Below are 15,266 nucleotides of genomic sequence, written 5' to 3'. Positions count from 1 at the left end.
TGGAGTGCTGCATCAGATGACCTGGCCTCCACAATCACCCGACCTCAACCCAATTGAGATGATTTGGGATGAGTTAGACCGCAGAGTGAAGGAAATGGAACCAACAAGTGCTCAGCATATGTGGGAACTCCATCAAGAATGTTAGAAAATAATTCCAGGTGAAGCTGGTTTTGAGAGAATGCCAAGAGTGTGCAAAGCTATCATCAAGGCAAAGGGTGGCACTTTGAAGAATCTAAAATTTAAAATATATTTGGTTTTCTTTAACAGTTCTTTGGTTACTCCATGATTCCGCATGTGTTATTTAATAGTTTTGATGTCTTCACTATTATTCTACAATGTAGAAAATAGTACAAATAAAGAAAGACCTTTGAATGAGTAGGTGTGTCCAAACTTTTGACTGGTACTGTACATACAGAAAAAACATATTTGGGGGCCTCCCGGGTGGCGCAGTGGTTAAGCCAGCTGTGCCACCGGAGACCCTGGGTTCGCGCCCAGTTGGCCTAGCGTCGTCCGGGTTAGGGAGGGCTTGGCCGGTAGGGATCTCCTTGTCTCATCGCGCACCAGCGACTCCTGTGGTGGGCCGGGCGCAGTGTACGCTAACCAAGGTTGCCAGGTGCCCAGTGTTTCCACCGACACATTGGTGCGGCTGGCTTCCGGGTTGGATGCGCGTTGTGTTAAGAAGCAGTGCGGCTTGGTTGTGTTGTGTATCGGAGGACGCATGACTTTCAACCTTCGTCTCTCCCGAGCCCGTACGGGAGTTGTAGCGATGAGACAAGATAGTAGCTACTCAAACAATTGGATACCACAAAATTGGGGAGACAAAAAAGAAAAAAAACGTCTTTGGCTTGGATTCAGGAACAATAGATTTAATCCTCCACACTTCACTTCCATCACGAATGGCAACTGCAATCCATTCCTATAGGAATACAGCTATCCTAAAGACGCCATTGATATGATACCACAAAGATACCATACTGTACAGTCCTGAGCCCATGCACTCACTCTCATGTCAGTCCCATTGCATAAACAGCATATTGCGTAATATCACTCTCATTTTCCCGCAGCGGTCTGAAATGTTGAGCTTACGAAAGCCTGAATAATTTTTCAGTGGTTTCATACAATGTGTGTCCCAAAAGGGAACCTTCTCCTTATATAGTGCACTACTTTTGACCATGGCCTTGGTCAAAAGATGTGCACTAGAAAGGAAACAAGGTGCCATTTGGGACACATCCATACGCAGTAGTCTCTCTCACTGGTCCCTGTCTGTACAGTATGCAGTTCAAACATGGAGATATGTGGCTACAGGGACTGAGCTATGCCTGCCCTCCTGGCCTAGGCTTACATAATGATATTACTCACTGGCTAAGCATGTAGCTGGCAGATTCTTCAGCAGGCTGACTAGGCCTGTAATGCTGCTATTTAAAAAGGTTATGAATTTCTACCAAGAGAATGCCTCCCAGGTACCGCAGAACACTGTGATTTAGACACAGATTGTCCGGTTTAGCTACCAGTTTGTCTTTTGAGGGACAAATGTGCTTCCAGCAGTGGATTTTTTTCTTTTTCGAAAACATAGGTGGTCTCGCTTGATTTTCTCTGTCAATATTTACACAGTAAGAAAAAAAGAGAGTGCAGAAAAGTATGGTTTACAGGACCGGATTACAAAACAAGCATGCAGGGCACGTACCCTGGGGCCCCGACGTGTCCCCCAAAGAAAGATAGCATATGAACATGTCAGTTGTGGGCCACCAGGAGGTCAGGCAAAATGTGTAAAATAGCATGAGATAAGCTACAAAACTGCACATTCTTCTGTCTGCCTCATGGCAAATGTGTAGAATTGCAGAAAGTTAACTATACAGTATATTGGGTGTGGGGGCCCCCTGGAGGTAGGTGCCCCGTTCCACAGCTGTGCTAGTCCGGCCCTGATGGTAAAAGTTGCTTATAAGAACATCACATGTTTTTCATGACATGGTGAGGCTCAGTCTCGTAGGTGTGTGTGTGTGTATATGGGTGTGCCTGTGTGTATCCGTGTGCGTGTGTAAGTCTATCACCTGTCAACATTCTATTAAAACCTTGAGTGAACGCCCCTCTTCCTCCTCCTTTCCTCTACCCACGGTCTGTTTACGTGTCTCACATAGTTTTCACTTTTTGTTGATCTTCCAGTCAACAGTGAGGTGGATTTATAATGTCGTACCACAACAGTGTGGATACTGCAACAGTAAATACAGGGTATGAGATCAGCGCTTTGTATAATATAAATGAGGGTTGTGACCTGTGTGGCTGACTGACACTTGGGTAGTGTTCAGTAGGAAGGAAAAGTTTTGAAACAATTTAAAACCGGGTGGTACTATACCTTGACTTGTCTAATAGGGAACTCATTTTTTTTTTTCAGTTTCTAAAACTTTTCAAAAAATTTTGTAAGATGGTTTGCTAGGGTGTGGCCTACTGAACATGACTCGGAGAAGCATGGTGCTCTCAGCTATAGATATAGGCTGCAGTGAGCTAAATATCCTTATAGTTGAATATTTACAGATTAGGTGCTCTGTGAATCATATTGTCACAAACGTGTGTATAGGTGGCAGGGAAGTCAGGCGCAGGAGAATAAACTCGGTAAATGGAGTAATTTAATAAAACAAAACATAACTCCAAAACCATAAATACAAATGAAACAAATTGGGTACGAGGACCGAAACTGAAACAAGAAACAATCTCTGACAAAGACATGATGGGAAATAGAGGGTTAAAATACACAACAGGTAATGAATGGGATTGAAACCAGGTGTGTAAGGAAGACAAGACAAAACCAATGGAAAATGAAAAATGGATCAATGATGGCTCGAAAGAAGACCGGTGACGTCGACCGCCAAGCACCACCCGAACAAGGAGAGGCATCGGCAGAAGTCGTGACACATATGCAACTGGCATATTGTCTCCAAAATCCCATTGAAGTTGTAACATTTTGTCAACGAATTATGACTATATCCAGAGATCATATACTTTTTTGATTTGGCTTCCATCAGGAATTCATCTTTGACTTATCTCAGCCAACGCAGATGTCAATAGAAGAGCTCATTATACAGATTACTAATGTAATACATGACCCTACTACTTAATAAGGGTACGAGGGTTCACGATGAAGTTTGAGGGCTTCTGCCTGTGCTGCTTTCTGACTGGCAGACTTGCTCCACGGACCATGGAAGCAATTTTTTTTGTTGTATCTTCACTCCGACAGAACACAGAACGACCTTGGGAGCGCTTTTGCCTGGCTGATTCATAAGTCAGCGAAGACAAAGTGTGAGGTTCAACCCTTCACGTTGCTTATTTTTAGTGCAGTTCGCTCAGAACAGACAGCCGTTCTGTATTTCAGTGTAAATACAAATAAAAAAGATTGTTAAGAGAGACAAGTCCAAGAGAGTAGACTACTATCAAACACAAAAGCAAAATCGATCTCCCAAAAAACAAATCAAACTCGATATTACATAGACGTTTGGTTGTACACTGAGTATACAAAACATTAACGACACCTGCTCTTTCCATGACATAGACTGACCAGAGGAATCCAGTTGAAAGCTATGATCCCTTATTGATGTCACCTTTTAAATCCACCTCATTCCGCGTAGATGAAGGAGACGGTTTAAAGAAGGATTTTTAAGCCTGGAGACAATTGAGACGTGGATTGCGTATGTGTGCCATTCAGAGGGTGAATAGGCAAGACAAAAGATTGACATGCCTTTAAACAGGGTATGGGAGTAGGTCCCAGGCGCACTGGTTTGTGTCAAGAACTGCAATGCTGTTGGGTTTTTCGCGCTCAACAGCTTCCCGTGTGTATCAAGAATGGTCCACCGCCCAAAGGACATCCAGCAAACCAAACTTGACACAACGGTGATGAATTGAGTCTGTTCTGAGGGCAAAGAGGTAGGGAGGGGGGAGGGGGCGGGGGGGTGAAACTCAATATTAAGAAAGTGTTCCTAATGTTTGGTGTACTCAGTGTATAAGATCAATCACTGGATATGTGCCTTCAGTGTCAACCTCAAAAAGCAATGTACTCGACCGTGTATTACTTTCTGCCATTGTGTGAGTCGAGGCGAGGATCTTTCTATACCTCTCGTCAAGGCCAATTAAAGTACACGCAAGGCTATACCACTCACATGCTTACGTAGCTCAGCACTCTGTCTCTCGCGAACGCTATAGATAAGTGCATAATAAAGGGATCCAGAAAGCAATGGAAGTTGTCTCTTGTCACTTGCCACTCAAATCCTTAATCTTTGTACGGTGCCGTCTGACTGCTGTCTTACTCTGTGAGTAGACTGCATAGTTAGGATACAGTACACAGTGACAGGGGAATGTCTACGGAGCTTTGAACTGGCTACACGACAATGATTCGCTAAGAAAACGGATGGTTGCGAGTAGATTTAGGTTTGGGTGAAAACAGGGGAGGCTCTTTTGTGAGGGAGGAACATGCAAACGGTAGATTACTGGAATGCAGTTGTTGTGTAATGAAAGCCAGTAGAATAATCCCATAACAGACTGGGAAAAGCAAACAGTGGAAATGGAGATGTTTTTGAGTGTTGAATTTGTCGAAAGAAAATGGAAAAGTTTGGCTTTTAGCCTTATTTTGCGAGAGAAAGATTTGTGTTTTGTTGGGAGACAATTATTGAAAGTGCTACATTTGTCACGGGATAACTGTCAAAAATTCAACGTAATCGCTTCAACAGAAAGTGTTTCAGAGTTTGTTCAGGAATGTCCTTGCTAAGGTTATGTGCTTGGCGTACGTGCATATGCAATTACTGTACATATTGTAGTTTCAAACACATAAAGTTGACTTCCCTCCCTTTTCAGGGTAGTTAATATGCTGACAAAAGGTTGAGTTGATTTCGTTTTCCAAGAGTATTGTAATGGTGCTTTGAATTAATTAACATAATGAACCTAATAACCTCCATAGTCTAACATAGTCCAATTGTGATTATTTTGCTCAGTGGACAATATATCTGACAGGCCGGTGTGAGTTGCTGATCTCAGCTATATCCTCTGTTCCGTGTCTGTGTATCTAGCTGACACAACACACACACGCACACGCACACACACACATCTGTACGCACGCAACGCACACACACACACACAAACACACTTGCGCATGCACCATGCTAAAGCAAGTAATGCAAAGACCCACAGCAATACATTGTGCAATTTCTCTGCTACAGAAGTAGGGTCATATGGACAACAGACACCAAAGGCATAACAACACACATCTGTACAATATGCAAACAAACACTCAAATGTACTTCTCTTGCACTTTCAAAGAGCACTTATTCACTTAATCAGAACTGTTTAGACCACAACAAAAACCTGAGATGTAATTTGGCTTCCAACCAAAGCCTCTTTTTTATTCGTATTTTTCGTGCTGGGAACGTAGTGTCCCCTCTGAGCTGTTGAATGCATAACAACACACACACACACTTACACACACTTACACACACACACACACACACACACACACAAACGCACATACACACACACACACACACACACACACACACACACACACACACACACACACACACACACACACACACACACACACACACACACACACACGCACACACGCACACACGCGCACACACACAAACACACTGTACGGTACTTTGGTGGTTCATTACCGAGATGTTCTTTTGCCTCTATTGACCGCGGAGGAATTGGAAATGTGCTCAATCACAGGGACAGTAGACTACTACCCGAAGCTACACAACCTAAAACACCAGCCGTGTTGTACTGTGTCATAATGTAAGTCCTCCGATAGCTAACGTATAGCCCCATCACTGTAAGAAGAAAGCCTCAACTCAATTATCATGAAACATATTTTGACATCAATCGGAAGCAGTGACTTCCCATTATGTACGCCTAACATTTCATGACTAGAACCAAGTGAATGTATTCAAAATAGATACTGAAGTATGTAATTGTTAAAGGTCCAGTGCAGTCATACATGTGGTTTTCCTGTGGTTTTTATATATACTTCCACACTGTGAGGTTGGAATAATACTGTGAAATTGTGAAAATGATGATAATGTCCTTTCAGTGTAAGGGAAAGAGACAGGTTAAAGAAGGATCTTTAAGCCTTGAGACAATTGAGACATGGATTTTGTATGTGTGCCATTCAGAGGTTGAATTGGCTAGACAAAATATTGAAGTGCCTTTGAACGGGGTATGGTAGTAGGTGCCTGGGTTCCTCCACACTCGACAGTTTCAAGAATGGTCCACCACCCAAAGGACATATTGCTAACTTGACACCACTGTGGGAAGCGTTGGAGTCAACATGGGCCAGCATCCCTGTGGAACGCTTTCGACACCTTGTAGGGTACAAGTCAATATTAGGAAGGTGTTCTTAATGTTTGGGACACTCAGTGTAAAGTATAGTAGTCAACCAGAAAGTGCATGCTTTGAGTAAGTGGCGTGAGTTACAGTAACAACGACTTGATAATGAATGTGATATTTACAGTAATCACAAGCACACCCACGTTTCTCAGGTAGTAGACGGTGGCTTTTTTGGTTACAGGAGTAGGTGTAGTCAAGTCAGATCACTAGATCAGAACATGAGTCTATAGAGGCTTTCTATGGATTGAGGCATGTCCTAACATACAGTCCTAACATGGACACAGTAGGACTGTACAGTAAGACTGTGAATCCCCTGTAAGAAGATACCGTTGACAGGTACAACAGGGGGAGACAGACTCAGGGGCAGAAACAGCAGCATTGGAGTGTAGGTGTTCACGTCAGTGGCTACTCCCTCTTCACCACCCCCCCTCCCCATTCTCTCGAGTGTTTTGCGTTATCCTAATTAGAAATTCCCCCTTCGACCAACTGAAATTGAATTGCCGTCATTTGCATAATGATAGCTCACTGGGCCCGCGGCCAATTCGCCATGAGATGAAATATAGCAATCACTTAGAGTGTGTGTGTGTGTGTGTGTGTGTGTGTGTGTGTGTGTGTGTGTGTGTGTGTGTGTGTGTGTGTGTGTGTGTGTGTGTGTGTGAGTGTGTGTGTGTGTGTGTGTGTGTGTGTGTGTGTGTGTGTGTGTGTGTGTGTGTGTGTGTGAGAGAGAAAAAGAGAGAGAGTTATTTTTATTATTGTATTATTGCTCGGAGGTACAGTATGTCCTCAATATGACAGGAGCTGGACAATGTAAGGACGGATCTGGATTCTTCTGGCATTTGAGATGTAGGCTTCTCTATACTTTCAACACATGCACATTTGTCTCTGTATTTTTACTATGTTTCATATGAATCTCTGGTTGCGTCCCAAATGGAACACTATTCCCTATACTGTAGTGCACTTTTTAAATGTATCTCACTATGCAATTGACAGTGCTCGTACAGTATTCTTCACTATAGACCATCACAGTTGTGTTACTAGCATTTATGTACCACTCTCTTGGTTATTGTCCTTAAACGAGCATTCTCAATCTCCTATGTGATCCTAAAAATGCACACAATTCAACACAAACCCATGAATTCCAAATCATTCATTCAGCACGTTCTCAATAAATCCCACTCTGGACTGATGATTTCGTCTGTCTGGGGGCCTTGGCTGTGACTTAACAACCTGCCAGCTATCAGGTGTTTGAGACAGCCATTTTCTCCTCGGGGGACACTCACTGTCATTGGCCTCTGTTAAGTGCACAGCCCCCCTCCCATTAAACACAATGCTATATAGCTAGTGTTTACATTATTGGGACTTAGACTAATTCATCACAGTCCTCTTAACCTCTAGTGACACCCCATCCCGTGAACGGGACCGTTGTCATCATCTGACACTAATTAGCATAACGCAACGGACATAAATCTTCCTAGAAAATATTCCTATTCATGAAAATGACAAGTGAAATATATTGGAACACAGCTTAGCCTTTTGTTAATCACCCTGTCATCTCAGATTTTCAAAATATGCTTTACAGCCAAAGCTAGACAAGCATTTGTGTAACTTTATCGATAGCCTAGCATAGCATTATGCCTTGCTAGCAGCAGGCAACCTTGTCACGAAAATCAGAAAAGCAATCAAATTAAATCGTTTACCTTTGATGAACTTCGGATGTTTTCACTCACGAGACTCCCAGGTAGATAGCCAAAGTTTTTTATTTCCCAAAATATGATTTTTGTTGGAGAAATAGCTCTGTTTGTTCTTCACGTTTGGCTGAGAAATCGACCGGAAATTGCGGTCACGACAACGCAGAAAAATATTCCAAATTAGCTCCATAATATCGACAGAAACATGGCAAACGTTGTTTAGAATCAATCCTCAAGGTGTTTTTCAAATATCTATTCGATAATATATCCACCGGGACAATTGGTTTCTCAGTAGAGGCGATTGGAATAATGGCTACCTCTGTACTTTACGCAAGATTTTCTCTCCGGGATTATCATTTGACCACTTGCGCAATGTAGCCCCCTACTGGTATTCTTCAACATAAATGCGTAAAATTACGTCACAATGCTGTAGACACCTTGGGGAATACGTAGAAAGTGTAAACTGGTTCATAGCACATTCACAGCTCAATGGGGACTCATTGGCACGCAGCGCTTTCAAAACCTGGGGCACTTCCGGATTGGATTTTTCTCAGGCTTTTGCCTGCAACATCAGTTCTGTTATACTCACAGACAATATCTTTACAGTTTTGGAAACGTTAGAGTGTTTTCTATCCAAAGCTGTCAAGTATATGTATATTGTAGCATCTTGTCCTGACAAAATATCCCGTTTAAAATGGGAACGTTTTTTTTCCCCAAAAATGAAAATACTGCCCCTAGAGTCTCAACAGGTTTTAAGGCCTGTTTAAGAGGCTGGTGTTGAAGAGAAATGGAGCCGATGTCCGGTATCTTGGCTGGTTAGCACTTACTGTAGCTTAGCCTGTTGGGTTTATGGATGTTGTGTGTTTGTGTGCTGCTTCAATGTGTATACATTTCTTTGTTGGCTAGCTGTTAGCATTTAGCTCTGCATTTTGGGTTTTATCGGTGTTGTGTATTTCCCCATCCTGACACATTTCTTTGTTGCTATCTTTTACCTGTGCGTGTTGGTACTATAGGTGTTGCGTGTTTGTGTGTTGCCTCACGCTAGAGGTTTGCTAGAGGTTTGCGTATAGCTGTGCATTTTGGATTTGTGGGTGTTGTGTGTTGCCCCATGCTCACTCGTAATTCTTCGTTGGCTAGCATTTAGCATTTAGCTCTTCATTTTGTGTATATCGGTGTTGTGTGTTGGCCTATGCTCATTCAATTCTTTGTTGGCTATTTAGTCATGTCAGGAAAGGAAATGTTAAAAAAAGTTTAATTGTTATGAGCAATTGTGTTGCTTTTTTAAATGTAAACTACAGGAATAACACATCGGGTTGCATTCCCCAAGCTGTGTCTGACAAGTTACTCTGCCTTACTTCGCTGAATCCAATCAAGTGTCACTTTTCTTTGAGACTGCATTATTTGAAATATAATATTTTCCTTTTTATAAAAATGTATTCACATTATAGTCGATTGCATTTCACTGCTTCGTTTTCACACTGCACCCGGGTCAGTCAAATTTTTACAGCCGTTTCGCTATGAAGTCCCAAATGGCACCCTATTCCTTTTATAATACACTACATTTGAACATGGCTCATATATCTTTGGTCAAAAGTAGTGCACTAGGGAATAGGGTTCCATTTAGCATAAACCCCTTTTCTCCTGTACGTTCCTTTTGTGCGTCTTTGTCACCAGCATGTGACTGACAAGAAAAGAGTTGCACAGCAAGCCCTGATTGGTCCGTGGACATTCTCTCACTTCGTTGTTAAATATACATGTTCTCACTGCATAGCAATCTGGAACCCTGCCCTTGAATGTGTGTGTGTGTGTGTGTGTGTGTGTGTGTGTGTGTGTGTGTGTGTGTGTGTGTGTGTGTGTGTGTGTGTGTGTGTGTGTGTGTGTGTGTGTGTGTGTGTGTGTGTGTGTGTGTGTGTGTGGGTGTGGGTGTGCGTGTGCGCGTGTGCGCGCGTGTGTGTGTGTGTGCGTGTGTGTGTGTGAGAGTGAGTGTAGAGTTATATTTATTATTGTGATATTTGTTCTGGACTGCTGCACTGTGTTTTCCCCCCTCGCATGTTAATCCACATCAGAACATTGTATGCATCACATTGGGTAAACCCATTAACTATTGCACTGACTACTGTACACAATACACATCTGGTCGAATTACATACCGATTTCACACAACAAATCAATTTCTCAGCCACTCACCATACCAGAAAAGAATGTGCTATCTAGAACCTATACGGGTTCTTTGGCGGTCCCCAAAGGAGAACCCTTTGAATAACCATTTTTGGTTCCAGGTAGAAAACCCTTTTGGGTTCCAGGTAGAACCCAAAAGGGTTCTCAATGGAACCAAAAAAGGGATCTATCAGGAACCAAAAAGGGTTCTCCTATAGGGACAGCCAGTTGGATCATCACAGATGTGTGTTTCTTATTGTTGTCAGACTATTTACTGTAGCAGTGTTTCGCCTAGGTTTTCTATACCGTTTCAAACCTAGTTTCATGCAATTGTACACATTTTACCAGGGCTTATGCCGTGTTCCTATGCTATCTGAGTGACTCAAACATTATAACAAAATCAATGGGGGCCCCATGTCTTGACACTCTGGGAATTGTAGATTGTCCTTGACTGTCTACTTTTTATTTTTGGATTGTTAGTAAAAAACATATATAGCTCCATTATGGTTTCTACATACATTATATCTGGTTTTAGTCTTTTAAGATTACACTGAAAACGTTTTACCACCCCAAAAATTATTGGGGAAAAAAGAGAGAGAGAGAATCTGCTCATGGGATGTCCCGCTGCCCTCGGTGGTTGCAGCGTGAAGCCCATTGAGGCGAACACTCCACTGGCAGGCAGGGCCTTGTTGTGAGTCATTAGATTCCCAAGTACCCAGGCTCCAGAGCTGCAGTGCCAACCCTCCTGCAGCGTGTGTTTTCCCACACAAACATTGGGGAAGGGAGAGTCTCCAAACTGCGTGGGGACTGGGGATAGATATACTTACTCTCACTACACATGAGTCTTAAATGGCACCTTATTCCCTATTAGTGCACTACTTAAAACAACTATTCAAAGTAGTTAACGATATAGGAAATACTTTGCCATTTGGAACGCAATCAAGGATGCTGTATGGGGCAATTTCAACATGGCTGCCAATGCCAAAACTTAGATAGGGGTGTATGTGTAGACATCAATACGGAGTGGATGCTTGTGCTTGATGACAATCTACCCAGATCCTAATTCCGCTGACCTCTTGCATCTGTGTGATGCAGATGTATTGTAGGTTGCATGCCTCAAGCCATGCAATAACCGTGATCATTCAAGAGATGGGTTTATTGAGTGAAAACATGTTCAAAGTAGATTTCTCTCTCTCTCTCTCTCTCTCTCTCTCTCTCTCTCTCTCTCTCTCTCTCTCGCTCTACAGAGCAGATACGGTGTATCAGGCGACCACAGCGTTCGACTCTACAGCTCCCTGCCCATGCGCCCTAACCCCGACGGGAAGAGACTGCCCTCTGCTGGGGTGAGAGAACGCTCCTCTTATCCCCCACCTTACCCCTCCACCCCCCTTACACCCTCCCCACACCTCACCCCTATTAGGGACACAGTTAGTACACAATTATACCCTACAGCAGTGACATCCATAAGAAGCCAGTGATGTGGCACCACGAGACTGATTGGGTGGTTTTGTGGTCTTCAACTGGTAGCATATTGTGTTTTTGTATGTGTGACTGACAAAAACACATTCCCCACAAGATATTGTACTGTGCTAAACACTCTATACACTCTCCCTATGGAGATGTGCTTCAGGACTCATATGCACTAACTGTCTCAGAATAGGAAGGCTAATATAGGATGGGTTCAGTCTTTTACATCACAATCAATAAGAGTGGGGACGTGATCCCAGTTCAGCCACTACCTTCCCAGATCAGCTCTAGACCACTTGAACTCTGTCCCTAAGTAACCATCAGTAGCTCAACTCATACACTGAGGAAATCCACCCAAAACCACTCATTCCTTTAATTTACAGTGTTTAATAACACTAATATGTGAGAATAATATTTGTTTGTGAACAAATGCTTCATTTTGGTGTGTATAATGTTGGTAGTTACATGGAAAATCCATATGGTAATCTGTTGCAGCTCAAGTGGACTGCAAAATCCACAATGCAATGCTCTCTATGGGCTGGCTGGCTGGCTAGCTAGCAAACACAATAATAACACACAATAATACCAAAGACAATATCAGCATGTAACGTAGCTAGTTAGCTGTAAAATCGCCTAAACAAACTGCACTATCAATTTAGGAGTCTACAGTCTCACCATGTTCAACCTGCTGATCGATGTGCCTCACAGATTGGGGTCTAACATTCACAACGGCAGATATACCTTTGAGGAGATGGGAAACTTTGCCCGTGCTACGTCATTGGGCCCCCCGGTGAATTAATATAATAATAATAATAATAATAATAATAATAATAATAATAATAATAATAAATTCTGGCCGATTTGAGGACAAGGAGTGAATGGGAGTCTAGTGGGCGCTAGCTCAAAAACCCAACATTAGGACGAATTTCGTCAAAAAGAAGTACAACATCAGAAATATTTTCCAAGATAGGAGATAATTAACTTGCTATCTGTATTATTGTATAGCTTAGGAATCATGACATTACGTACTTTCGAGGAAAATAGGCATGTTTCTCGACATATACACTGACTTTGAGAAGGGATTGCGTGACGATTAGCTTAGCAACTGTGTGGCGCAGCATGAGAACGTGAACGCGAATTGGTCTACAGTCTGCTGGGTGTGGGCGTTATACATTCCTTCATTCATTGGATTCCTGTTTTCTTTCTATATATCTCTGGCATCTGCACCATGCAATGCACCCAGGTTTAAAGAGGCAGACAAATAGGAAAAATGTGCTAGATCCTCCATTAACTTACAAATGTATCGAGCTAGGAATATCGCAGAAATGTGATCGATGGCTCCTTTGAGAGAAGACATCCTCCTGAGTTGTGACATTGTCCAATATTGAAGTCTGACATGTGTGGTAGAGGTTTTCCCAATCGAAAAGTCATATTGCTATTAATTTCCAGTATAGTGAGAGCGATTTTATCACAGTGCTACGTAATACCGGTTGGATTTCTGCCTGCTTGAACGCCAATAGCTCAGATACATGTGAAAACATGAAATGACCCAGTGAATCAATAGAACATCGCTCAGAGAAGCAAAAATATATATATATATAACATTCAAAATGAGTGAACCTTTCCTTTAACTGCAGTACAGTGGGTTAGCCAGTGCCTACATGACCATAACACCATCTTACCACAGAACCAAGGGGAATCACACCCCCATCGTTTGCATTGACTGCAGTGCTGTCAATATAGGCTATCTTTGTACACATCTATCTTTGTACACATCTATCTTTGTGGTATCTATCTTTGCGCATATCTATCTTCTATATCTTAATAGATCATTAGCAATGCAGTCCTCGCTTTATAGCTACAGTTGGCAGGTGAACTGTGATTGAGAAATATAGATAACCTTTGGTGGTAGCCTCCTCGCCTCAATATAACCCCAATGTAACAATAATTTTACACTCGATTTAACTACCGATTCAATTACATGAATCCAATAACAGTTTTGTGAATGAGTATGAGGGGTTGGGGGCAAGAACTGACAGGTCGTTGAGAGGTGATACTGAGTTCATTGCACAGAGCCTAATGGTGCATAGACAATATCTTCATTTGACATTGAATTCACCTTTGTTGACAATTCAATTGAATATTCACCAACTTTTTACGTTGATTAGATGTTGATTTGAATTTATGTCAGGTTTTTGCCCGTGGTGGGGTTGACTTTGATGAAATGACAGCAAGTCAACCTTTTTGTTTACGAAACCTGGATAGAAGCCTAAGTCTGGAGAAAAAAAAATCTAATTATTTTAAAAAGCCTGACTAGCAATTTCATTATTTTATCCATTTATGTACCGAAGGACAAACATTTAAGAACAATACATAAGAGAGATTTTAATTTCAAATGTCTTCTCTTCCACACTAAATCAAGCTTTTCTTTCTGAATTATCTCGCTGCTCAGCTTCAAGGCTCAATGTTGAACAGTGCAATATTGTTGGTGGGATCCTTTTTTAATTACAATAAAGATTGTATTGATGTTTCCGACCACATGTCCTCAATAATTTATCAACTGGAAGACTGCTAACAAAGTGTTTCTAAGAAAGCCATCCGGTTACAGGTCCAAGAATCATACGTTATCTAAAGTGAATATTGTAAATGGTCCTCTGTGGAGAGCCCACGTACAAATCATCCTAATGACCTACTTGTCAGGGGGGCTGGAGGTAGTAAAGATATAGATCCACTTCCATTTGACGCTCTGTCGCTAGAATTAATATGTACAGGCTAAATCTGAACATCGGAATTGTTTATAAAAGGGTGAGGGAGCGAGGGAAACAGGAATCGTTTCCTAAACATTCAACTAGCCTGGATTTCAACAGCCGATGCGCTTGTACATCTGATGATAGTGTCGTGTGTTATCTAAAACCGTTCCACAAAACATAGTTTACTTTTATTCGCATGTCGAGTTATTCAAATGAAAAAGCCACACCAAAAAAAAAAACACAAAACGGCATGCCATGTTTTGTCTTTTTATTTTATTTTGTCTGTTACTCCTGTCTTTGAAGTATTGTTACCAAACTGTAACTGCATGGAGAGTGCAACCACTTAACAGTGTGAAGGAAACCAGACGTTTTTCCATTGTACTTATCAGGTGTTGTGGTGAGAACAGTACTTTCAGGGTGCAGTAAGTTTGCAGCCCCGTTCATTTCCCCTCCTTGCTCTCTATCTCTCCATCTCCCTCTCTCTACCAGGGGTTCAGTTAATTGTGGGTTCTGCGCTGCTTCCGCCCTCCCCCTCAGCCCCCTTTTCAGCCAAAATAACCTCACTCAACTCAACTCGTGCTTTTCACCTTTCTCCTTCCTGTCAAGGTGCACAGAGCCCCCACCTCCCTCCTCCACCCACCCCCACCCCCCATTCTTTCAATGTCTTTCTATCGTTCCTAAATCTGGCATTCTTGTTATTTTTTTTTACCACCAACAGGAGGGCATGACCTTAAGGTTGGGTTGTGTTGCTAACCTCGCGCTTGCTTACATGAGAGGTGACGCTTGAATGGTGGTGGTGTTGACCTTAACCTAACGAAGACCTATTGTTGCCCTC

At 42.3% G+C, this 15,266-nt stretch overlaps 1 protein-coding gene across 5 annotated transcripts in view; it reads left to right on the top strand.

The window, feature by feature from the left end:
• tox2 (TOX high mobility group box family member 2) overlaps window positions 1-15,266 on the top strand; it is a 140,750-nt gene that overhangs the window by 38,788 nt on the left and 86,696 nt on the right. For 4 of the 5 annotated variants that reach the window (XM_035778581.2, XM_035778580.2, XM_035778584.2 and 1 more), the window contains one exon: window positions 11,462-11,557. The exons of the other annotated variant lie outside the window; for it this stretch is intronic. In XM_035778581.2, the coding sequence (XP_035634474.1) occupies window positions 11,462-11,557 (96 nt within the window). The remainder of the gene's footprint in view (window positions 1-11,461; window positions 11,558-15,266) is intronic. 5 annotated transcript variants of the gene reach the window in all.

The sequence above is a fragment of the Oncorhynchus keta genome, chromosome 10 (genome assembly GCF_023373465.1).
Source record: "Oncorhynchus keta strain PuntledgeMale-10-30-2019 chromosome 10, Oket_V2, whole genome shotgun sequence".
Taxonomy (NCBI): domain Eukaryota; kingdom Metazoa; phylum Chordata; class Actinopteri; order Salmoniformes; family Salmonidae; genus Oncorhynchus; species Oncorhynchus keta.
Note: the sequence above shows the minus strand (reverse complement) of the source record. Positions and strands in the feature narration are given on the sequence as shown.